General features: G+C 38.7%; 1 protein-coding gene across 1 annotated transcript in view; it reads right to left on the bottom strand.

Moving 5' to 3' along the window:
- Window positions 1-27,640, bottom strand: part of LOC118227127 (CD81 antigen-like) — an 85,050-nt gene that overhangs the window by 44,634 nt on the left and 12,776 nt on the right. The window contains exon 2 of the mRNA XM_035417278.1: window positions 11,016-11,130. Coding sequence (XP_035273169.1) covers window positions 11,016-11,130 — 115 coding nt within the window. The remainder of the gene's footprint in view (window positions 1-11,015; window positions 11,131-27,640) is intronic.

The raw sequence follows: 27,640 nt of genomic DNA, 5'->3' as shown, positions 1-27,640 counted from the left end.
GGTGTAACTCAGTCAGGTTTGTGGGCCTCCTTGCTTGGACATGCTTTTTCATTTCAGTCCACAGATTTTCTATGGGAATCAGGTCTGGGCTTTGTGTCGGCCACTCCAATACTTTCACTTTGTCGTCTTTAAGCCATTTTGTTACAACTTTGGAGGTATGTTTAGGATTATTGTCTCGCTGGAATACCCAGTTTCAACCAATGTTTTGCCTTTACAGCACAGACTTGCACAGTACAGGTTTAAATTTGGTGCTTCAGAGCTTAGGTTGGCTGAGGACATGCTTTCCTTCCTTGTTAACTATGCATGTCAATAAGCTTTACAGCAGCACAGTAGCTTTCTTCATCATCATTGCTTTGTCCTTGAGGTGCATTAGTCTTGATTACGCTACAGAGTAAACTCAGAAGTAGTGCCATTGTTGCATGTTCAAATGATAGTAATCCACTGCACCTGTCACATTTTTGTCAGCTGGAAAGGGAAAATGATTAAGGCTGTAATTCTCTATGCAGGAAAAAAACAGATTTGTTAGCCCACTGGACGTATATGTATAGTACACATTGAAGTTAAACATTTTGCTATTACTTTTCAATGCAGATAAATCAGCAGATCACATGTAATTCGATCATGGCTTATATTTTGCATACTAATACAAAAGCACCCCAGCAGTTTGTCCCCTCACAATGACATCTATACATTATACACTAACAAATGCAGACCTTTACAACTAACACACCACTTTATTAAATATGCAGATGAAAGATAGTTGGGCTTTTAAGCACAAGTCAGCCATCCAAGCATCCAAGTCTTATTTTAGAGATTGGAGTGAGCAAAGCTTTTTAGAATGTGAAAAAAGCAAGGACATGGTTATTAATTTTAGTATTTTATTTTTATTTTAGGAAGAAAGGTGCACATCTCTCCACTTCCATTAAAGTTGTGGATATCAGGAGGCTGAAAGTAAGTTCCTTAGTGTTGAAATTGATACACTATGTGACAAAATGTATCTGGACACCCCTTGGTCTGGGGTCTATTTTTCATGGTTTGTGCTAAGTCTCTTTGTTCCAGTGAAGGCAAATCTTAACGTGACAGCGTACAATCACAGTGTAGATGAAATTTCTGTTTCAGCAATGTTTGTTTTTTTTTCTTTAATAATGACAAAGTTTTAAGATTCATACTCAAGCTGTACGTATGTATTTTATTTAGTGTGGCATTCTGTGGCCACCCCTTTTTTTAACACTGTCTGAACTGTAGCATGTCAGCTGTTGGTCGTACCATAGTTAGTTTATAAATACCCCCATCACCACCCCATCCCACCCCACTCAAGAAAGCTTGAAAGATCTGCTGTGGTTTTCTAATGTTGTCTTTGTACACTGAACTTTGTTTCCTCCTATTCCCATGCTCAACCCAGGTATGGGAAATAAGCCAGAAGATCCTCTCCGTTCTGTAATGAGACCAGCTGATGAACAATTTTACTTGTCAATCCTGTCCAATCCCACTCTGGTGTTGCTATCCGTAGCTGGACAAGGACCTGCCCAAACCTGCTCCAGTGTTGGCACCCGTGGTTGATGAAAGACTAGTCGGGATGCACAGTCTGCCCTGGAGGAAACTGAGCTTCATTCATTCCACTTTCACTTGGTCAAGCTCCACCAGTGGGATGGGTGTCACTCAGAATGCCAAGCATGCTACCCCTCCCTGAGCATGCAGGAGAGGGATTGGCTTTCAGTCTCTTGCTGGTTCACAGTATAATATCACAACAAACCCAACCCCTGTTCTTTCAATCGTTGTCTCTCACCCCCCCTTAAAAGGAGGCATGTAGTTCAGCTGTTGCCAGCCATCATTGGAAAGCTGCTGGGCTAAAACAAAGCCAGCAAGTCTCCACAAACTTGGGACGTGAAGGCCTTCCAAAACAAATTATCCAGTGGATGTGAGAGGCACAAGCAATTTTTAAAAAATCACACAAAACCACATTGTGGAATGTAGGCTACGCCATCCATCAGTGGACATACTGATAAAGCACTTTTCAGAACACTTGCAAAGGTCTTTGTAGCGCACTTACAGTGATCCTTTACTATGTAGGCTAACTTCATTCTGAATTATGCATCTTATTTACATGTACTGCCCTCACTGTGCATTTTCTTTTGAAGAAGCAATGGTTTTCTCTTACTTGCAAATGTCCTTGTGATGCTGGAAGATAATTTAATCTGGAAAAGCATGGAGGGAAAAAGGTGGTAAAGAAAAGGAAGAAGATTGTTTATCTTCTGCATTGAGGTGTCCTGTTTGTTTAAAGCTTCATGGCCTGAATGAACAAAAGAGACCGGACAGCTGGTTTCTCCATTGCTGTGCCGAAGGCAATGGAATGACCCTGGGCAGCAGTGTGGCATAGTTGGCAAGGAACCGGGCAAAAGGTCATAGGTCTGATTCCAGGGTAGGACACTGCCATTGTACCCTTGAGAAAGGTACTTAACCTGTATTGCTTCAGTATATATCCAGCTGTAGAAAATGAATACAATGTAAATGATATGTAAAAAGTTGTGCAAGTCACTCTGGGTAAGAGCGTCTGCTAAATGGCTGTAATGTAATGGGTCATGCTGTTATAGGCCAGATACAGTCTCTCTGCCAGTGCTCAGCCACAGCTCGGTGGTCACACCGAGTGCCTGGCAACAAGCTGAAGTAACCTGGTCCACTAACTCCGCTATACGTGAATTCTCCCTTCCCTACATGTGACGTGTCATGTGAGCTGGATTTCATCTGATTTCCCCAAAAACACAAGTTTCCCACTGGCTAATCTGGCTTCAGTCAAAAATAGATTCCGACTTTCACCTGCTGTGAGCCATTAGATGACTTCAAGCTTCAGTCATGTCTAACATATTTTTTTTCTTCTTTATGTTCTAAAAATTGCCCATTGATACTACTTCAGCATGTGTTTAAAATGTAAATACAATTTTTGTTTTTTCCAGTTAGGGGTGTATAAGCTTTGTGGGTAATAGCTGTAAAAAGGTTCAACAGACACTTTAAAGACGTATTTCAAATCAAACTGGTTAAAAAACTGTAGCAGCTGAACACTGAGAAAACATTTGGCCAAAATTGGACAAATGACTATGCCTTCAGCAGAAGGTCCAATCCCACAATTAGGGAAAATTAGATTTCCTCTTCAGAGTTGCCCACAATGCAAAAACACTTTAGTTTCAGTAAATGATGAGCAGTTACTCAGAAGCTATAGCCTGTCTGTAAAAAAAAAATAGCTGATGGATAAACTATGATCAAAAGACTAAAACTGCTGCAAAGTCACAATAGCACATATGTTAGACCCCTAACAGACACGATAACGTCACTTATTTTTGACGAAAGTGTGGTTAATGAGGAAGGTATACAGAAACGCTGTAATGACTAACAATCTGAACAATTAATTCATGCTTTTGTTGAACAAACAATACAGCAATACAGGCACATACGCACACACATTAATCACAAAATTTTATATATATATATATATATATATATATATATATATATATATATATGTATGTACACACACGTATATGTATTATATATACATACATGTATATGTGTGTATGTGTATGTATGTATATATATACTGTGTATATACAGACGGGTGACAAATTAAAGGAAGAACCAAAAACAAAGTGTAAGGTGCTGGGGCAACAAGAGCCACCAGAACAGCTTTATGCGCCATGGCATAGATTCTACAAGTCACTGGAACTCTACTGGAGGGATGGAAGACCATTCTTCCAAAATATATTCTCTCATTTGGTCTTTTGATGATGGTGGTGGAGAGTGCTGTATCACACTTCAGTCCAAATCTCCCACAGGTACTCAATTTGGTTGAGATCTGGTCACTGCGAAGGCCATAGCATATGATTCACATAATTTTCATACTCAAGTCATTCAGTGACCACTCATGTCCAGTGGATGGGGGCATTGTTATCCTGGAAGAGACCACTCCCATACAAAATAGAGATGTTTTGTCATAGGATAAAAATCACTCAGAATAATTTTATATTGATTTGCAGTGACCCTTCCCTCTAAGGGGACAAGCGGACCCAAACTGTGCCAGAAATATGTCCCACACAGCATAGGGGTCAATGTGGATCCATCTTTGTAAAGAGGGGTTTATGTACTGCAACCCTACTATAATATCCCTCTTGTTGTAGTTGTTGTTGATGGACTGTTCCTGCTGACAAAGTCTGATAATGTCCTTCATTGAAATTCTCAGTCACCTGAGGAAAAGTTGCGCTTCTGTTTTTTCTTAGATACTGCACAAAGCACAAGCATCACGCTCATCAAATGTGCGCCTTCGACTATAATTTCCGACCGTATTTACAGATGTCTTTCCCATAGATTTAAATGCTGACGTCACTTCAGTCACTGTTCCTATTGAAACACTAGCCATTTGGGCAGTCTTTGTGACTGAAGCTCCTGCCATCCGTGCCCCAATAATGAACACTCTTTCAAAGTCACATCTTTTCCTCCTGCCATCTTGATCCAAAACTGAGGTCAAATGGGCCTGCTCAGAATTTTCATAAATGCCACAGAGCATGATAGGATGTTAACTGCTTAACTGCATCATGCAGTACTGTACTGCATGATACAATTATGAGTGTGTGTGCGTGTGTGTGTGTGTGTGTGTATATGTATATGTATATACAGACTTCAGTGAAATGGCAACTATGATCTTCTGGTGTAAAAGGATGCGCATCTGCCTTTTCCCAATATTTGTGGCCCAGTGTTGATGGTGGTTGGCATACTGGAGTCTTTTTTCTTAACAGTATATAGCAAGGGCTTATTTGCAGATACTTAGCTACTTAGCTATCATTAGTCCTTTTACCATACTTGGCTTTTTCAAGCCAACTTAAAAGTTTGTCCTCAAAATTTTCTTTCTAGTTTTCTATATTGGAAATAAGGAGCAATAATAAAGATAAGCTTAACTCAGACATTCACTGCTACCGTGACCCATTCTATGAGTGGAAACAACAAACCTAAAAGAATAGAAATGAGTACATGATATACTACAACGATGCTAAATATGGAGTTTCTAATTGCCACCACTGTCGTGTAGTTTGTCAATTCAACAAGCACCCCAGCACAATGTCGACCAACTGTGACAAACTGGACAATAGCACCTATCTGGGAGTTCAGAAAAATATTCTTTCACCACCAAAAATTTGTTTTCCATCATAGCAACAAGATAAAGCCATCAGTAGGCTGGAAGTATGCCAAAACAGCGGTGAACAATGCTATGCATTAAATAGCAAAACTGAAAAAAACTGAAATTCTTGTGTTATTATACCATGTCATTCTACTACCAATTTCAGCTACTAAATGGAGAATAAATACACAATCCTACCATTGGTTTTACACCTAGAGATGGCCGTTTCAAGATTCAGTGGTTATTTATTGTCTTGGACAATCTATTTGTGAAATGTACACTCATTTGCAATGCCTGAATACCTTCTGAGATAGCTGTCGTAAAACCATACACGCTGTTCACGCCGTTGTGGCCCGGTCCAGTGCATTCTGGTTTGATCGACAGTTCTTTTATCCAGTAGAAGACACTATAAGCTTTCCAACAATGTATGGAGTCTAACTGCACTCGGAACTGTGATTTAAGGCCAAGCTTGGTTTGGTTGTCACAGCTATCACATTCAGCCACACAGGGCTCTACAGTCCTCATATTTTAGGAGCATTTGCTCCCGAAAATATACATATAATAACTAGAAAAAATAATTTAGGAGCACATCTACTTATTGGGATGCATTATGCTCCAAAATCTTTCAACTCAGGAGCACATGAGGCCATTGGAAAAAAATGTTAGTGTAGAGCCCTGCCACAGTGTTAGCAGGAAAAGACATGCACCCGGTGTTGTTTTAATTCAGTATTTCGAAAACATTATTAATCTTTATAATTTAGGATAGCTAAGGCATATCTTTGACTTGCTAATCTGGATTTGGGGAGAGAATCGGAAGAGGAGGGCATGGGAGGCTCCTCTGAGCCTGACAGCATTGATTCTCTCAAAGAGGATACAAGTATTACTGTTTGAAATATTTCAATTATATAGGCCTACATTATACATTATATATATATGACTTATTATAAATAGCAAGATTTCTGTAACATCCCTGAGCATGCAACAAAAGATTACAAACTGTCGAGTACAGAAAAAAGTGGTGGTTTATTTTACGCACAGGAGTGTGTAATTAGGCTACATATTCAGGTGTATGGTCCTTGAAATTCTGTGTCTCCCATAGTCCTAACCTTAATCTCTCCTCCTTTGAATTTCATGCAGTTACTGTAATTCATCCTACAAAACTCCATATTGTTCTGTACCGTCCTCCACGTCCACTCGACTGCTTCCTGGATGAGCTGGGCACTCTCCTGAGCGCCCTCCCTGAGGATGGCACTCCTGCCATTCTACTGGGAGACTTCAACCTCCCACCAGAGAGCTCCCAACTATCCAGGGTTGCCACACTCCTCTAGTCTTTTACCCTCTCCCAGTCTTCTACTCCCCCCACCCACAAGGCTGTTAACCAACTAGACCTTGTATTCACCAGAAGCTGTTCCATTCCCCAACTCACGGTGACGCCTCTCCATGTCTCAGACCACTTCCTTCTCTCCTTCTCGCTCTCCTACTTACTGCTCCACAACTCCTTTAACAGCTCACCCACTGTAACATTCAGGAGAAATCTCTCTACTTTGTCACAATTCTCCCTCATCTCCATTGCTGTCTCTACAATTCCTCCTCCTGCTTCTTTCTCTAACCTGCCTGTTGACCTTGCTACCTCCACCCTCAACTTATGCCTCTCCCAGTCCCTTGACTCACTTTGTCCTCTTGTCTCCAAACTAGCATGCTCATCACCCCCCTGCAAATGGCTGACTGAGTCACTACGCTCTAGCAGAACATCACTGCGGGCTGAAGAGAGGAAGTGAAGAAAATCTAGATCCTCTGATAACATGACCACATATCACACCCTGCTAGCAACTTTCACATCTACCCTCACATTAGTTAAGACCTCATTTTTACAGTCAAAGATCAGTGCACGCGTCTCTAACCCACGGAAACTATTCTCCACCTTCTCTTCCCTCCTCATTCCGTCTCCACCCCCATCTCCCTCTTCCCTTTCTGCAGATGACTTTCTGGCTGCCTTCGAAGGAAAGGTGGATAATATCCGGAACTCCTTTGCCCGTCCAGTGAGCCCCCTACCCCCCAGAACAAACACACGGCCACACTGACCTCCTTCAAGAGGCCAGAGGACTCCGATGTTGCTTCTCATCGTGCAACCACCTGTCCGCTTGAACCCATCCCATCTACAGGCCTCCAGTCCATATCCAGCGAGATTCTTCCCTATCTGTCCTCCATTGTTAATACTTCCCTTGCCTCTGGTCATGTTTCCTCTGATTTTAAGATGGCTCGCGTTACCCCACTCCTCAAGAAATCCACCTCAAACCCCTCTGACATAATGAATTATCAACCCGTATCACTTCTACCTTTTCTGTCCAAGACTCTTGAGCGAGCAGTGCTTAAACAATTAACCTTTTTTCTCCATCAGACCAACCTGCTAGAACCTCATCAGTCTGGCTTCCGATCCGGGCACTTAACAGAGACTGCCCACCTGGTTGGGGTCTGCCTCTGCTCCTCATCCCCTTGTTATGGGAGTACCACAGGGATCTGTACTGGGCCCTCTGCTGTTCCCCACATACACCAAATCTCTTGGTTCAGTTATTAATTCACATGGCTTCTCCTATCACTGTTATGCAGACGACACACAACTCTTCTTCTCTTCCCCCCCGCTGCCTCACAGGTTAATAATAAAATATCTTACTGCCTGGCTGACATCTCAACCTGGATGGCCAGCCACCACCTGAAGCTCAACCTCAACGAAACTGCTGTTGTTCTTCCCATACAAGACCTCCCTACTACGTGAGCTCTCAATCATGGTCGATGGCACCACAGTGACTGCCTCTCACTCTGCAAAGAGCCTGGGGGTGGTCCTGGATGACCAGCTGGACCTCAAGGAGCACATCAAGGCAACATTATGGTCCTGCAGATTCCTCTGGTATAACATCAAGAAGATTCGACCATACCTGACTACGCACTCTACCCAGCTACCTGTCCAGGCCATGGTGGCCTCCCATCTAGATTACTGCAACTATCTCCTTGCAAGCCTGCCAGCTTGTGCCATACAGCCACTACAGATGATTAAAAATGCTGCTGCTTGACTCATCTTCAACCTTCCTAAGTTCTCCCACGTCACTCCTCTGCTGAGGTCACTCCACTGGCTACCAGTCCCTGCCAGGAACAGCTTCAAAGTCCTGACCCTTGCCTACATTGCAGCCAACAGAACGGCCCCTGTCTACTTACAGGACATGATTCTATTCTATACGCCTGCTTGACCACTCCGCTCTGCAGCAGCGCTTTGTACCCCTTTCCATCCGAATAAAGGGTTCTCGCCCTCCCTTATCACGGAGCTTCTCCACCCTAGCTCCCCAGTGGTGGAACAAACCTCTCCCTCACTACCAGGGGTTAAATTGGGGGTGGACGTGGGTGGAAGGCATGCACCCCCAATTGGAAGGCAGTTTTACAAATAACTATGACAATCCAGTCCATTTTTCGTATGCTCCAATCCATGTGTTCCCTCTAGCCAGTCACTCGCTCAACCAATCAAAAATCTGAAGAAAAAAAACTCAGGAGGACAGTCGTTATGTAGACAGGCACAGAAAGAAAAATATCATTGATTGTCCTGTGTTTTTGGAAGCGGACGCGGTAGGTAATTTCATTAACATGTAATTTCATCTATGCAACATTTTAAAGAGAGATGAATAAACCCCCCACGAACGCCAGCTATTATTAATGGCAACTTTGATTGCTTGAGCAAAATCAGCAGGTTGCTGGTCAGCAGCTAAGCTAGGATTGAATATTTCCCACATACATAACGTTTTATTCAGTGGCAACTGGTGAACTGAAAATTGGTGGGGCGCAATTTTAAGGTTAAACTAATCATTGATCTCAACCTGTTTTCATTAGTCATTTTTCCTTTATTATCAAGCGTGCCAACGATCGGACTAATCAAATGGCAAGTAGCCTAACACATAGCGTCTTCACACCGTGTTAGGGGGATTATATCATAAATTAAATTTATCCATTAAAAATCCGTTTTAATCACCAAGTAGTCTACACTTAACAAACAAGATACACCAGTCTGTTATATACGTGTTAGCTTTCAGAATAACCAGCAAAAACAAAACCTGCACTTCAATTTTGTTTACAAGCTATAAATTGCAGATATTTGCCATGAATTTGAGCGCAGAGGAAGAAGTGCATGTAACCACAAATAATGTTGATTAAAAATGTGCACAATTTCGTACTGCAAATGAAAATAAATGTAGGCTATAAGGCCTAGGCTACTCACTAAAACTGCCTATTTGGGGAGAGCTGGCTATATATGATAGTAGCTATTGCTATTGAGTAGCCTATTTTGTGGATTAATTGCATTGATACTCAAGGAAAATCAGGGGAAGACTCCGCCACTGCTTAGTGATTAAAAGAGATTTTTCTAAATCGCATTTATCATTTAATCTCCCTAACACAACGCGAAGAAGCTGTGGGTCCCTTTCCAATTGCTTAGTCAGATCGTTTGCATGCTTGTTAATCACTGAAAATTAATTAAAACAGTTTGAGATCAATGATTAGTTTAAAGGAAAGTTTTGCGCATCACCAATTTTCAGCTCACCAGGCGCCGCTGGTTTTATTTTGTTTCAATTCGACAGTTTAAGAAAGATGGATGAAGGAGGAAGAAAGGGAGGACAAAAGAGGAGGATGACCAATTATTTTTGTGGGTAAAATAATTCTCAGCATTAATGACACTCAATAAACTTGAAATATTTTATGTAAAAGCTTGCATCAATAGTATACATTCTTTTTTTCTTTTTTTGTGCACAATACATTAAAGATACAACTATTTTGAGCTGAGACATTCATTGGTTTGTACCTTTATAAATAACTGTACGAAATGAGTATTGTACCTTATCGAACCTGTGTTTTCTAGTTGTTCCAATGACAATGATATGCACATTTGTACACGGCTTTGGATAAAAGTGTCTGCTAAATAAATGTAATGTAATGTGTGTACTCAAGTACATTAAAATTCTTTTGCGTTATGTCATTTGTTCCTATTCTAACATTTCTAACAGGGCTCTGGTGATAAACTGACTAATTTAAATGCCTTATAATAGACAAAAGGCATTTTATTACATTTTTGGAGAGGTTATGCAGTAGCCTATATCTCCCTATACTGATGATAAGTAATTCCCACATGAAGAGGATGCAAAAATGAGTTTCATGAGTCAAAACAGTTGATTTGTAGTGAAATATATGATTATTTTATGATTTACACCAAATACTCAATTTAGCCATTTTGAATAGATTTGGAGACACTAGGGGACACCATGGTAGACTGCTTACATTTTTCTTAATAGTTCTTTAGTAGTTCCGCTTATCACCCTTGGATTCTGCATACTTGTGATCAAGGAGTTTATGATCCTGGAAATGCAGTTTTACTTTTTTTGTTTTACATTTGGGACTCTCAGAATTTCATTGCAAATCAAAGGAGAACTAGATTTTTTTATTTGAGACACTTAATTTATGCCTAAGTTATGAAAATAAACTAAACTAAGCAACTTAGTAAATTGTACAAGTGTCTTACATCATGTAAGCCATTTTCCAAGTCTCTGTGATGCCCACATCTGGAGTTATAAATCCTTAAATAGAACACCCCTAAATGAGTGAAGATTGCCCAGATTTGGCATCTGTGCAAAGAGGTTAATACATGAATTAAAAAATTTCTACAATGTTAAGATTTTTGAATTGGAAGTGATTCAATTATTTGAACCCTGGTGTACACCAAGAAAATGGTGTAAAGAGTAGACTAAAACATTGAGGAAGAGGTATGGATGCAGCTGAAAAGTTACATGATACACATTCATGCAGTGCAATTATGTACACTTACTGATGTAGAAGGTGTTGGGTGCTTGGTTGCCATCAAGCTGAAGTGTGAGCAGGCTGCTGGTTTGACTGTCTTGTCTCAGCCATAGAGCCACCCCAAGGATGACTCCTCCTGCCAGCTACGACAGAGAGAGAGAGAGATTCAAATTAAGTTGTAGGCTACTCCTGTACACAATTGCATAAAGTAAAAAGAAATGTGGTACTATGTGCTGCCATTTTTCAGTGAAGTATGCAATGAAACTGTAATTATAAAAACCATTTTCCCTCATGTCCATATTATAGTGATTCAGCGGAAATTACTGATCAATGCTCGTAAAAAGGCCTCTTCACCATACAGCTGCAAAGCATTCAAAAGGCAGAGCATACATTTTTTCCACATTTATTTTATTTATTTATTTTTTTGAAAAATGCAAAATCCAGCCCTTAATGCCAGGAATTAACCTCAATAGAGCAGATAAAGGACAGTTGATGCTGACAGAACTAGAATATGTTTTAAAAACTGGATTTTCAATTGACGTAATGTATAAGGTTGAGTGGAAGACCAACATCCGAGCTAATGGACCTTCAACAGACAAAATGACAAAACAAACAAACAAACAAACAAATAAATAAATAAATACCACTATCATTTCAGACTGATTGCTACCTAAGAAAAGCATTTCCCTCCATGCTTTTGCAGGTTAAATTATTTTCCAGCATCACAAAGACATTGACAGTTGAACACACCCGCACATACAGACACATGCACACACACATAAATCATATTATGTTAATTATTAGTTATGTTTTTTGTTGATATTATGTACTGTTTCAATTTTATATTATGTTGATATTATGTACTGTGTACATTTAAGCATTACATTTTTTTGATGTTCTTGGTTTATTTACAATTGACATTTGGAGAAAGGGGAGAGACTTCTGCATATTCAGAATGCTCAGACTGTTAACTCAACTGCCCTAGGGCACTGAAATAACCTCAGTTCCTGTTAAAATGTACTGTAAAACATATCACAACACAGCATCTGCATCTTCCGATTGATAAGTTTCATTCTGAATGTCTGGATGGGGTGTGTGTTATTTTTATTCCATCCTCCAAGCTGAAGACAAAGCTTAACGTCAATACCAGACATGCAGGATAATTCAGGTTACGTTATTAATTCATATAACTCATAAAAACTATTTTACTGTATCAAATTGTGAGCTGAGTGTACCTTTACATCCTTACTGAACCGTGATGCTCAGACAGTCAGCTGTTTCTAAATCCGATGGTTCACCAGCATTAGCCACAAAAAACTTGGCAGTAGCTCAAAAGTATTCTGCAAATTAGCATAGCCTATTACAGTAACGCAAGCACCAAAACAGCCTCATTGGTATGAATATTGGTTGCCTTTGCCATATTACTTTTAACTACATATTTTATTTATAGTTACAGTTGTTATAAGGAGCCCTCCGTAATGATTGGGACAAATACTTTTTTTTTTTTATTTGGCTCTGTATATCAATTTTAGATTTGTAATCAAATAATTCACATGTGGTTACAGGGCAGATTCTTAGCTTTTATTAAAGAGTATTTTTTAAGCATTTTGGTTTCGCCATGTAGTAATTTCAGAACTTTTTAATTTGGGGTGGTCCACATTCAGTTCAGGATGGTTACAATAGTTTCTTTGGATGATTCCGTAAATTATTTGGTTTTTTAAAAGTTACAGTATCGTGTCATACCATATGATTTTAGTTTCTCAGACAAAATATTTTCAATCAGAACTATCTCCAATAATAAGAATGGACTTTCAGGAAATTTCAGTGACTAGAAAACATGTGACCGTACACTGAACTTAAAAAATAAGAACTATTTATATTTTCCCTCATTTTATTCAAGTTTGAAAACAGTGAAACATGTTCTAGACATGGTTACAATATGGTCATACCAAATGAACTTTTTCATGTTTGGCTCAAAATTTTGTGAAGAAATACTGGGGCACTACTTGAATCTCCAGTTTGTTCTAATAATGCACTAATCAACAATATTCAAAATATTTTTATTTAACTATTATTTATTTATGTTTGATCTAGGAACATAAAAAGCCCATGTCACGTCAACCACCCATGTACAAAAGTCAACGTCTCGGGCCAAATCTCCTGCCCAAATGTGCAACTAGCCAGCAGCAAAAATAAAGGTTACAGAAAGTAGTTACAAAAACCAAAGGTTATAAAAACTCTTTATCTACTCTGCTCACGATACGTAAGTCTGAAAAAATAACTAGTGAGAAGGCAAATATTGCATCCTACTTGGCTGAGGCTAACTACCTAGCCAGCTAGCTAACCACCTAGCTAGCAAGTATGTGGTCTCGCTCGTATAAAGGGGAGAACTGCATTGGTATTAACCAGCTACAGTGCAAAATCAGACTCACTGAACAGAATTTCAAAATGGTTTAAGGATAGCAATGCATTAACTTATTTCAAGTTGGCCCTGTGTTGTTGCATCTTACCATGTGAAGAGAATGTGGTCATTCAAAGCATGTGTGTTATATCGAAGTGTGAAATGGCAATCTTTTATAGCGGGAAGAAACTTGCTAAGTAATTTGAGCTGTTTTACAGCAATGTATGTTTTTTTTAATGAACACAGAATATGTTGAAACAACTGCCTGCATGCAGTGCTTCGGGTGTGTCAGCAAGGTGAGGTTTAATTGAAATATAATTAATTTTCTGAACACAGCGGTTTTAACCGTTAACACTCTTGTTGACGTCCAGCACTCTGAATCCCAAACACAAGTGCAACAGTTAAAACACCTCACTTACCCAATATGTAAAACATTTTTATTTGATTTAATTTGGTAATTATAATCAAAGATATGAATTATCAATCAAATCGCCAAATTCATTGATAGGCAGAGAAAACTGTTTGGATCAACCTTTATCAAAACGTGCAACTCACAACCAGGTTAAAATTAAGAAATTTATTAAGTGACAACAAATATTCACGTCTAATCTAAAAATGAGGTTCAACTACCTTAAAACAATTAATAAAGGTTACAGAAATGGAGTCATACAAGAAATGAATGAGAGAAGATACCAGACCACAGCTTTTGTCCCAAAGCAGAATAGTCCAAAAGAACCAGAGATGAAATGTAGAATGCAGGGTTTCCGCCAGTATATTGCAAGCCCGCCGGGCCTAAGTTGACCCCCCTGCCGGGCCTAAGCATCGGGGAATTATTTATTTATTTTTTTAAATGTATTTTTAAGATGTTGGGGCGGCTCGGTTGAAAAGCTCACCAGTGACATCTGTTGGTTAAAACGTGAATGCACTATAGGAAAACAGCAGGTCTGAGATCAGTGTTCTTTACCCTCATTGTGCGTAGAGTGACGTTCAACACTTGATGCTTCCAACTATCACAAGCTAACGTTACCTAGCAAGCCACCATTTCTAATTTAGTAGGCTACCTAACCTCGTTACAAACTGCGTTATCACTTCATCGTGTCGGTAAGTACATTCTTTTTATATTAACTTAAGCAGTGTGTAGGTAACGTTAAACTAGTAGCATGAAATGAATGTTCGATATGTTGTACCATTACATGACTTATTAATCACCATCGAAATAACGACTTCACTTGTTTATTAATAAAGTTAGCTTGATGACATTGATGTGCATGACAGCGTTGTCATAAAATTTTTCCCAACCGTGAAAACTGCCTGACTTGTTTACATTTTGGACAGATGTGGCTACAGAGTAAATCCATCCTTGTTTCCATCGCAGCACTTTCGACACAAGTAATATGGAAAAATCCTAAATTTCTTCTTACGGTGAAGAGTGCCTAGCCAGCAACCGTATAAATGTGTAAACACAGCGGCAAAATTAGGCTATATCTAGAAATACCATCTTTGGGAAAAAACGCTACGGTTGAGGGTCAGACACTCTTCGCGGCAAGAATAAATTTCAGGATTTTTTCGATATTGCTTGTGTCTAAAATGCTGCGACGGAAACAATGATAGATTTACTCAGGAGCCACATCTGTCCAAAATGTAAACAAGTCAGTCAGTTTTCACGGTCGTAAAAAATATTATGACAACGTGGTCATGTAGCTAACTTAGCTAGCTAGCCAAACAGTCAGTAACACAGATACTACCTTTGTGCTATTTAGGAATAATGTCAAGGAGGAAAGGTAGCCTACTGTAAAAGCCAAAAAACCTTAGACAGTTTTTTAAATGTTTAAATGTGCCCAGCATTCCAAGGCTTGCTGTAAAATTCATTAGGCAATCAGGACTTGAATACAAGTTTTTTGTAGAGTGCAAAAACCTTGATAATATTTATTTTAATTTAATTTATTTTGTTGTTGTTGAAATGTGCCCAGCATTCCAAGGCTGTAAGAATCAGTAGCCAATCAGGACTTTTTTCAAGTTTTTTGTAGAGTGCAAAAACTTTGATATTTATTTTAATTTAATTTCTTTTGTTGTTGTTGAAAACACAGCATTCCAAGATTGTACATTGTTGTCAGATTCTTTGTAAGACTCTGCTATGCTGTAGATTTTTTTTAAATGTGTGTTGAATAAATGACTTATTTATAACAACATTCACATTACGTAGTCATATTTTCAAATCTCCAGTCAGCTTTTAGCACGGACTTAATGTAGGGCCCAATGGAATCTGTGTTATAGCTTTTTTAAATTCTCAATTCCGCGATTCTGTCTGTGATTCTGTTATCACAGAAACTATAGGGCCCACCTTAATGCTGCCATCAGTCTGGCCTGCGCCGGGCCCCCGTCAAAAAAGACACTTGGTCGCCGGGCCGCGCCGGGCCCTGTCAAAAGATACTTGCCACCGGGCCTAACAACTTTTCTGGGGGAAACCCTGCTAGATGCATGACTCAGATGCCCACTTATAACTCTTACAAAACTACCTTCCAAGTTGCCCAAACCTATCCACAAACCAAAAGAAAGCCACATATTTTAATTGGTGAAAAAGAGGAGGGGGCAGGGGCATGGAAATCCCCTCTGACACACACGCAGCCACACAGATTCACACCTCAGATGGTAAACCCCCAGTTCCTGCTATGTCTTATCTCCAGGCATCGCTGGCCGAGCACTTGGAAGCTTCCTCTGGCTGAGAACGGCCAAATAGTGAATTACATGTCTGACAGGTGTATGGAAAGCACATCTTGAATGAAATGCATGAATGAAATAGTTTTCTTCAGAAAGAAGATATGTTATTGTTTAGCATTGCAGAAGAAATGATACTATTGTACTTATTTGGCGAAACTTCATGTGAATATCAAGCCTATAGTACATTATTTGGGCAAACATAGGCCTATGTCTGGATAGGTTTGTAAGATTAAGCATTTACGTTATAGGCCGAAATATTTAAAATGTGTACATGTATTTATTGTGCCCCCACCCTAAATGGAATTGTCTGGTGGTCAGAGGCCTCTGCCTAAGCTCCCTCCAGGCCTCCAACCTCTCCTTTTTTGAAACAATCAAGCACTGAACAACAATAATTTAACAAGACAAAGATAGATGTACATTCTGGGTGTGCAAAGTTGTACTAATTTAATAAAAAGGGGTGGGGATGTGAAGAGAGCAGTGGTAAAACTCAGAGGAAATTATTTTAAAAAAATAAGAATCAGAAAAAGGGAAACGTTTACTTTGAGTTGTCACTAAGATTTGAGGTTATTATTCCTGTCACCTCTCCTCCTCACACTGTAGGATTATCAGGACAATGGTGGTATTGTAATGGTGGCAAGTCCCTCCTGGTACCTAAATTGAAACTTGTGTAGTTTTTCCCATTCTTTGTAAAGAGCAGACAAAACGTAGGAGGAGGGGAAGGAGGGGCGAAGGAAAGGAACAGAGATCCCCGAAGCGGAGAGGCTAGAGATATGTGTGGATAATTCAGTGGCATGCAGTTATTTGAGCTTCACTAGATTGAATCCTTAAAAGTACCAAGCTTCTACAGTCAAAATGAAAGAAAACCAGACACTTTGTGAAGGAACCCAGGGGCAACCGAAGAAAACTGAGAACAAAGAAGTCTCAAATCCCGCCCTTTCCCTCTCTGCCTCCCTCCAGTCTCCTCAGTCTTCCTCCCCCTCTTTTACTCACATAGAAGCCCAAGCTCTCTCAGTTGTATAGAGCCATAGAGTAAAACTGAATAAAAGAGACACCTTCCCCAGTAAAAACATCTATCTGTTTTTAAAAGTTTTAGCAACATACACACAAAAATCCTGTTTTGTGTTGCTGACTTTCTGGCTTTGCAGAGGCAATGGAACACACTGGAGAGGATGACTGAAGATGACTTGATTTCTTGTGACTCCTTTTGCTATTGATCCTACGCAGTGCGTGATACAGGTGGTACTCAGGGCATGATACTTGTGCTACCCAATGCCTGATACAGATCCTATCCAGTGCATGATACCGGTCCTATCCACTGCATGATGCTGGTCCTATCCAGTGCACGATGTGGTCTTATCCAGTGCCTCATACAGATTCTCTCTCTCTCTCTCTCATATGCCACTGCTCATTTCAATCTTAGGCCAGCAAGGCTCATTCCAACACTGTTGCCCAGCAACCGGACAAATATAGCCACTGCCAAAGGGTGAGGCCCTGAAACATCTGCACCAAACAGCAGACAGAAGGAAGGAGCTTCGCTGCTCAAACCCCTAATAATAAAAATCAGAACAAAAACGGTAGCGTTCCAGCAGCTTTGCCGCTCTTCTTTTTTTTTCTAAAAATAGAAAACACACCCACAAGCGGCTCATTTTGGGAGCTGAGAGTAATGCCAGGTGATTTTGTTGGAGACAAGGACAGGGAACATGGTGCGATAACCAATCAGACTAAAGATCCGACATGTAAACTGTCTCTGATTTCAGATTTATTTACCCATTTCGCATAGTTCTGTTAAACCCTTAAGTAGCACCCCCTTTTTTAACACAAGTCTGTAAATGACATACCTAAAATAAAATGGTTACTATTCCTCAACCCGTTTCACCTCAGGTATGATCTTTATTGTAAATTCTATATACTACATACTCATGTAAGCAGTATGCTTGCAAGAATCTTAAAAGCTCTCCTTGCAACCTCTGGCAGCAGCAGGTCAGGCCTTCTATTGAGGATGGTCATCACTGTATTATCTTGTTTGCTGTTGTCTCAAACAATGAAAATTCCAACGAATGTGCACTGTGGAAATCATTATTTGTAATGCAAATGTGGCGGTTCAAAGCAGCCCACTGTGCCCAACTGTAAAGTGATATTCTTGCAAATGGTGATTATTTATTACAGACAATAATTCAGTTTTTGTAAATTCTGATCAGGGTTGCCAGAGCAGATCACAAGGGCGTCCCACACCTGCTGCTTTTTATGCTCCCTATCGCTTCGATGCCTACCCTTTATGTTACATTACACCCTTACATTAGTGACAATTATAATTAAGCATAGCTATAATAAAGCAGGATTAGGAGGTGAATTGGGATGCGTGTTTACGTATGACTGTTATAAGCCAAACACAAGATTAATCATAAAATGAAAATGTTTTTTACATTTAATGCTGTAATGAATAATAATTCATTTAATGCTATAAATCTAGCTATTAATCTAATGTTTGATAGTTTTCCACATGATTAATAAATATATTTCCATTTAAAGCAATACACAACTTTTTTGGTGGACAAATAATTGTCCATACTAATTGTCAATTGTCAAAAATAAATACTTGCAATATAATTTTGCCAGTTAGATTCACTGACTTGTTAGCCCAGTTAGCCAAGGCAGTTTTTTTTTTTTAATCTCTCACCCCCCCACCCCCACCCCCCGTCCCAGTGTTTCTGTCAAGAAAAGCGAGAGAAAATAAAATGCTCTGACGCATTTACAGTAAGTGGGTCTGCTGCTGTAAAACAGGCTTTTAGGCACTCAAAAAAGTACTCAAGCACAAGGACAAATCAGCTTATCATTGTTTACAGACAATTGTAATGTTGCAAAATAACCTGTAGTGTTTTGTGAATTTGTACTTGTAATTGTAAAAAGGTCCATTCTTTCCTCTGCATTGAGCACTAGAAACTCTTCTGAGTTTCACTTAGTTTCACTTTTTACTAAGCACTTAGTCACCCAGGAATAAGCACTGGGGGTAGGGGGCAAAGTACGATGTACTCATTACAATTTCCTTCAGTATCACACAACACATACTTGAAAATTGATAATGCCTGTTACATTGTAGCTGCTCTTGTACTCTGCAACTATGTAAAGCTATCTGGAAGAGAAGCAGTGAATTGCCAAATCTTTTGTTTTCAAAACTGCCTCTAAAAAAATTATGCAACACAAAGAAAACTCTAAATAAAGCTGGGAAAAAGTCAGATTTGTAGATGTGTACATGAGATGTTAGCCATGAGAAATTTTCTTGTACTGTACCTATGGTTATAAGTCAAGGAAAACATTAACTATGAAAGTAAAAGATACAAAGCTACCTGACAACAGACGCAAAGAAGGCACTCAGGTTCTAAGTGTAACCATCAACGTCCAGGGTCCCTAGACAGTATGGCATGTAGTTATCAACAATATTACCTAATCTTTAAACAGGCTACTCTCATTTTGTAGTTACAGATCTTAGACTTAAATAAGCCAATAATCAAACCAGTAGTAATCTCATGTGCACTGTTTTTCTACATCTGCTTTCTGAACAGCCACTTCCTTTACAGTGACCTGCCATCTTTGGTTGTGTTTGTGAACTGGCTGATTTTACTTTTTAGTTTCATTTTTAATTTTTACTGTTTGTCTTTATATCATAAAACAGGACAGAGTTTTTGTAGGACCTAGTCTTCAGGTCCCTAACATGATTACCCAGTGACTCACTGCATTGTTTCTACAATAATATAGATTGATCACATTTTTCTTCCTTTGCATGTCTACATCAAACACTATTTCCAAATTTAATTATTTAGCTGTAGTGCTGAGACACACCCCTTAGTCTACATTTGGTAGAACATTTCTTTGATATTTCTTGGATCATGAAACATTTTTGCATCAAAGTTTTATATTAATCAGGTGTAATTATGTGCACTGCTGTCGGTTTCTTACAGACTGCGATGGACCTACTGGCTGTGAAGCATCACAAGTCCATCAATTATATATTAGGGATGAGCATTTGAATGGCTTTCAGTGCTTGAGTACTAAAAGTACTTTTGCTAAAAGTGGTGTGCAGAAAGAACATTATTTGTATCTGGGGAAGGGGAGTGTATCAGTTCATCAGCACTGTTTTTTTTTTTAATTGCATCCTCTGTTTTAAGAAATGCATGACACACGTTTTAGTGCGCACAACAAAATACAATTGTTTCCTTTCCCACTTAGTGCTCACTTTTTAATTCTCACTAATATAATTTTCACAATACCACCCAAATGTCATTGGTCAACAGAAAGAAAATGCATGAAAGTAGGCATTTGCAATTTAAGTGTTTTGGAGATGAATATGCACTATTTTCCTCAAGTGTAATGAATCATGCCACACGCCTAGTCATTATACCTAGTTTAATTTCCTATCATATTTTTGTGACCACAGGGTGGACTTGGCCTTCCAAAGTTTCAATCATATTATTGGGAAGCTAATAACCATAAACTCATGTTCTGGACTACATATCTAGATAGTAGCTGAGTTCAGTTAGAAAATAAGTCTGGTCACTCCTCATCTCTAAAAGCCCTGGTGTGTGGTGCAATCCTATTCAAATTGAGACATCACTCCTCCAATCCCATGGTAATTTCCACAAATTAAACAGCATTTTGGCTGTACCTCACTACCCCAGGCCACTCCCCACTGTAATAATGAGTCCTTTAAACCAGCCAATATTGACTCTGGATATGCCTCTTGGGATCTTAAATATTGATTAGGCTATCTGTTTTACAGGTTTTTAACAACTGCAACTGCACATTCAATCTCCAACAATCACATCTGTTTAGATACAGCGGCGTGGAGTGACTTTAAACGGTGCGGTGTTCTCACTGAGTATACCGACAACAGTGTTCGTGGACATGTTCGCCGGTGGTTCTCAATCCTGAAGTTCTTTCTTCTTACTGAGTATACTGCCAGCTTTAGCCTCATTCAATTTAAAATACTTCACAGGATCCATTTTAGTAAATTTAAATTATCGAAGATATTTGCAAACATTTCTGATGCGTGTGATAGGTGCTCTCTAAAACCAACAGGCCTGACTCATATGCTCTGGTCATACTCAAAGTTGGTAGAATACTCTAGAAGAGTTTCAGTAACATACTGATTGACTGAGTGACTCAATGACTACAGGTTGTTGAACGTCGTAGGCACGGCTTGCACTAGGTTCACCTAGTCTTGTTTAAATTAAGTTTTAATAACATTGGTGCATAACAAGCTAATCATTTTATAATGAGTTAAGATTGTTTTTTTTTAATAAAACTTTTTAACTGTAGGGTTATCACATTAGAACACATTTTGTTGTTAGTAACATTTAATTGTTTGTAATGAATTATAGTCATTGACAGAAATGTTTACCACATTTTCAGGGATAAACAATGTGGCTATTTGATTTTTTTTTTTTTTTTACTTAGGTTGTAATGTATTGTCTATGAATTTTCCAAAAAGGTATCATGAAAAGAAGGCTGAGGGGAGAGTGGAAACCTTTGATATCAACTTACTGCCAAAACGGAAGCAGAACAAACTGCGCAAAAAGTGGAAAGAATTTTAAAAGAAGATGCAGGGCAAGAGAAAAGGCACTCAGTGCTATTCTAAACACAATCTCAAGAAAGCTTACTGGAGGATGCAGTGGCTGAATTACCAGTGGAACCTCCAGTGGAGCCTCCTCAAGCAGTGTTACCTCTCCAACCAGTGGTACCCACTTAATGTGGAAAGATATAGCCTATTCCTCCATCAACAGAGGCCACATCAACAAAATGGAAGAACCAAACAAAAATAATGAAAGGAAAACTAGCAAGACTGCAGAGGGATAATAAAATACTGAAAGAATGCATCACAACTGAAGAACGGAAAACAATGCGAATCAGAAGAAAAATGCATCGCCTAACTCAAAATAAGGCAAAAAGGCGAGTGAGAAATTTAGTGTACCAGCAGAGAGAAAAAACAGCCACTCAGAAGAAACAAGAAGTTGTGTCCTTGTCAAGGGATGAAAACAGTAGACTGTTGGCACTGTTGGCAGGGTGATCAAGAGGCAGCGACAAGTTCTCACAAAATCTCTACGAGACCTCTACAGTGACTACTGTAAAGACTCCAGTAGAAGACATTCAATGTCATACAGACAGTTTGTGAGATATAGGCCATTTTATATCACAGAGGCTAAAGCAACTGACCGCAATACGTGTGCTTGTTATCGGCATGAGAATATGCGGCTCCTCATTGACAGCATGGCACACAGAGGCATGTTTTAAACACACAGCTGGTCGTTGCTGCTCTCAGTCGTTACACGCAATGCTGAAAACAAAAAAATGCATGTACAGGGAATGCACAAAGTGCTGTTTTGATGAGACTCAGCTGGCCGAACACAACCTCCTTGATGCTGCAAGATGGGAATAGTGGCAAAGAGAGGATGTGACTGTTGGTGATAAAGTCTACAAGAATTGGATCAAGAAAACAACTGTTGAACAACTAGTTGAGAAGTTCAGGCATGAGCTGGAAGGTATTGGAAGCCACCAGTATAATTGGACCAGGCCAGAAAATTTAGGGAAATTAAAGAAAAGGTTGCTGAAAATGAAATGGTCCTACACATTGACTTTTCAGAGAACAATAAATACATTCATTTTGAGGGAAATCGGCAACAAGTTACTATCCATACTGCAGTTGCATACACATCACAAGACAAAATGCTTCCCCCATTTGTTCGACCGGTCCCAGGAATCCTCAATACACACCAAGTGTTGTCATCATCTCTAGGAGTGATCCTGTACAGAGACGTAAGTTGTTTCTGTACATATCCCGAAGTATGCTCTTGCCACAGACCAAAAAAACTGAATTTGGAAATGCTCCACAGATTGGAGGCAATGCCAACTTGAATCGGATGACTCCTGTGAGGAAGAAGATAAGTGCACAGAAGTTAAATTTGTGATTGTACAATATGATGGCAAGCCATATGTTGGTCAGGTCATGGTGATTCATGGGGATGAGAGTCAATTGCATGACCCAGAAAGGTGAGAAGAATTAATTTGTGTGGCCAGAGAAACCTGACTGCATTTACTATTCACGGCAGAAGATAATTGGTGTCATAACTGAACCAGAGCCAATGAACTGTGCTGCTCGACTAACACCTCTTGATTGGTTTCTGTTCAATCAATAAAGGCAATGACACCACCTCTAAGATGGACTTTTGAAATTCTGTCTGTTTAAAAAAAAAAACGTTTAATATTGTTTGTACTAAAATTAAATGTTCTTTCTTCTTTGACATATTCAAAGTTAAATAAAAACACTTAGGCTAAATGTAATACATCTCACTTTCTCTTTAATGCAATAACTAGGCTAACTTTGGTGTGACATAATATCCTATGGTGTGACACACAAAAGAACCAACAATGTGTTTTTATCTCAAAATATCTTTTTAAAGAAAACAGTTGAGTATTGCATTAGGGGAGATATAATCATCACACTCATTTTAAATTTGTATAGCCTAATTTTCAAAAGTTTTGAAAGGATGACAGCAAAGTTTGACTCACATTTATTTATGAATTTTCACAAGCTAGCTAACTTAGAATATCAAGTATCGATAGCTAAGGACGTTGACTTATATCCAATAATAATTTTTGCTAGCTAGCTAGCCAAGTTAAGATAAAACTATAACGTCCTTATGAAAGCAAACTAGCTAGCAAACGTTATCGATAACATTACATTATGAAAGCAAACTACATATCTAGCTAACGTTAGCTAGCTAGCTATAAATGAATATAACCAACCAGAGATAGTCTAATAGTCCTTAAAAGGCACTCTAATAAGTGAACCTAATGTTAGTCAAATATTTGCATTGTCTTGACTATAAGCCAGCGGCACAAACTATGGGTCAGGAGTTATCCATGGGTCCCCAAATATGATTTAGAATGAGCTATCATCACAGCAATCTGAGTGACACAGTAGGGAGGGCAATACGGAGTGTATGCGCGTGAGCTCGACAATACATTTCTCACAGAAAAGGTAGTTTGTCGCCTTTTTTTAGTTCATTACAGTGGTGATAGAAGTAACAATAATTAAGTGGTACTGTGCTGTTAGCCTTTACTGATCGGCGTACAAGGTTAATGTGAAGTAGCTAACACAATCGGGCAGCACTAACCCATAAAAATGTAGCCGACTTTGAATGATACTTGCTCAATCGAACGGTAAATCTAAAAAACATTCTATTATAGTCAGCGGCACCGAAATTTTCTTTCACACCCTCAATAAATGGCAAAAGTCCCAGTAGAAGATTGAATTAAACCTTTTAAAGTTATATATTTTCTGAAACGTTATCGATTCCGCTTGGCCACAGTGAGTGAAACTAGGCGATCTGAGCGTATAGTTTCTATGTAAATTACGTCAGAAGGATTCAGCCTTATTGTTTGATACCTAAACTTGTAGCATGACGGTGTGTTTTTACCTTTTTATACGGTCTATGGTTTTTACAGTCTCTGGTCCAGTCAGATTTCTTTATTGGGCGTGGAAAGGGGAGTGGTTACGGTAGTGGTGACGCACTAAGTCGATAACATTCTCAACCGGTTGAAAACAGGAAGATAAATTTAAAACGCATATTTCTCCAAAAATAAAGAACGGACATATTTAATACTTTACTCATTGTGTTTCTTCAATGCCTCTTTTGCAAATAGCACATAAAACCGAGAAAGTGTGAAAACCACCATGTTACTCCTTTAACAAGTCATAGAGAAAAAAAATGTGTTATTCATAATTTCATATTAAAGAAATAACACTATATGAAAATAAGTGTCTAAAAATGAAGATAAATCTTTCTCATGCTATTTGTATATTTATTAAGCTTTTCTTCTTAATTTTTTTTATGTCACACTATAGGACACATTTACGGCGCAGTTCAGTGAAAATGTTCAAAAAAACAATGAAAAAATTGACAAAGTTAGTGACCCTTATATTTTCTAAAATATCAGATTTCACACCACATAAATATATGTATTTTTTCTTTAAAAATGGTATTTTACAAATTTTACAAATATTTGTCAACTACCCAATTACACCCGGTGTTATACAACGTTTTATTTTTATTTTTTTTTAAAGAGTACAGGGATAAGTGTCTGAAAATGACGCTTGGATGGAAGTTTCAACTTCCTGGCTAGCTAGTGAGGGAGACAGAGATATATGGAGAGACTGCTAGCCAGCTAATGAGAGGGATAGAGAGGACGGATAGACGTTTATGATTTCACATTGGATAATTTCCCATTGATTAACACGTTCGGAATGTGAACAACACACTTGCAGATGCAAGTTACAATCAGTCGCTGCTGCTGCCGTAGGCAGAGACCGTCAGCAAAGCGCGTTCAATCCGAACAAATATTAGTTTTCAATTAGAATTCCTGCCAGCTAACGCACGTATTTCAGCATTGAACATAATGTTAATTCTTGTAAGATATTGACACTTAAAACATTATAACTGATTCTCTTATCTGTTCAAAATATGTTATTTTGAGTGAAGAAAATGTGTTTTTGTGGTGTAGATTATGTGTTCAAAATATTATCCAAAATTTGGAGAGGTTTTTGGACATGCAATTTGGAGAGGTTTTGGGACATCTCTGGAAAACTATTGCAAAATTTCACTGCTTTTAGTTAAGTACACAATTTTTTTGCAGTTGTGGGGAATAGGCTGGGGGAGAAATTTATAAAATAATTTTGAAGCTAGCTCATTTGAATTTTGTGAAATAAACAGTACAGTTGCATTTTTATGTACATTCTGTGTATTGCCTGAGAGCTGGGCAAAGTACACAAACAAACGTGTGTAAAACACTGGAATTGGAAGGGGGATAGAGAGGGTAGCAGGAGGCGTTGGGGTGGTGATAGGACTAGACTGTGATGGTTACGGCCATACAACGGCCACGTGCACTCTACCTCCAAGTTGATCTCATTACCGTGAAGCTATGTATGTTATGTACTTTTGAAGCACTGTAAAATGAAATTGATTGAACTTGAATATGGAGTGAATTTAGTGCCAATATTATTTACACGTGTTTCACAACTCACGAGTGTTTTGTGCACCGAAAAACACAATTCACACGTGTTTTACGCATTGTAAAACTACAAATCCTGTTTTACAAATCTCAAACTATAAATTGCAAAATACAAATCTCAAGCTGTGGACACACAAAAATACAAATCATTTTGGCACTATTTTTTCGTGTAGTAATGGAAAAAAATCCACATGTGTATGCACCAATCAGAGTTATGGTACCTATAGCCAATCAGAGGAAGAGGAGCTCACAACTAATCAGTGAGTAGCAAAGAATAGCCTTTTGCAGCCCATACTTGGAGAGGACGGGAGCTGATGAAGCAAGGCGGATGCTCAGGTGAGTAGCTAATATCTAATTGAAATGTATTTATGCCGAATATAATGATCAAACGTAAACATATTTGATTAGTCGCTTGCATAAAGATAACTTTTTAATGGATAATTGTTGGTTCAGAATTGTCAGCTCGTCTAGGACCAACTTTATGCTAGCTAACGTTAACTATGATTTGATATGAAAGGCAGACAACAACAAGCTTAACATTAACATTACTGCTTATAATCCCTCTATCTCTCCCTCAGTTTTTACTATTTTCCCAGTTTTTTTTTAATTATATTATTGGATTGTCTCTTTTATGCACTTCCATAAGGCATCCTTAAAGCACTTTGTAACCTTGTTTTGAAAACTGCTATATAAGTAGCATATATAAGCTTATTGTTGTATATACATTTAGCTAAAGTAGTTATTGACTTATTCAGCTGTTAATTGCTTGTAGCTAAAAATAATATGGAGCATGGATATGATTAAACATTAGCTTCTACTTATTTGGAGTTTCTTGTCTATAGCAGTATGAATCCAAATTGCATTTGTTCGCAAATATAGTTTAATATTGTCATGAAGATCAATTTTAAACATCTTTGATTAGCTATTACTGTGGATGGACAATGTATTCTTACTCTGAACACTAGAGATAACTACCCATTACAATATTTTCCAACATGCTCTCAACAGAATTCCCAGGTGAGAGAAGCAGTCAGAGGACTGGTCTCTGTTATTGCCCGCACACTGGAGGAGACCCAGAGACCACCTCCTGCAGCAGGGCCAATTATGCCCAGGGAAGCTCTACCAACTGTCCAGGATAGTGCACGCAGGCAGGAAGCTAGTGGCAGTAGATCAGTGCAGGAAGAGATGACAAGGTTAGGTCAGATACATTTTTTAATTGGGCAAAACTCATAACTTGTTTCCTAATGACTGCAGTAATAAGTTAAAGTTTTAATGCTGAAGTCACCTTTCCCTAGGTCATTCAGAGGGATGTTCAGGAAAGATGGACCAGTACGTGAAAAAAAGAAAGGGAAAAAGTAGTATACAACAGAAGATGGAATTTAAACTACATTTGCAAACAAATGCAATTTGGATTCAAACAAATGCAAAATTTTTGACTAGGTTAATTTTCATATAACTGTCTGGTAGACCTG

The sequence above is a fragment of the Anguilla anguilla genome, chromosome 5 (genome assembly GCF_013347855.1).
Source record: "Anguilla anguilla isolate fAngAng1 chromosome 5, fAngAng1.pri, whole genome shotgun sequence".
In the NCBI taxonomy this organism is placed as follows: Eukaryota; Metazoa; Chordata; class Actinopteri; order Anguilliformes; family Anguillidae; genus Anguilla; species Anguilla anguilla.
Note: the sequence above shows the minus strand (reverse complement) of the source record. Positions and strands in the feature narration are given on the sequence as shown.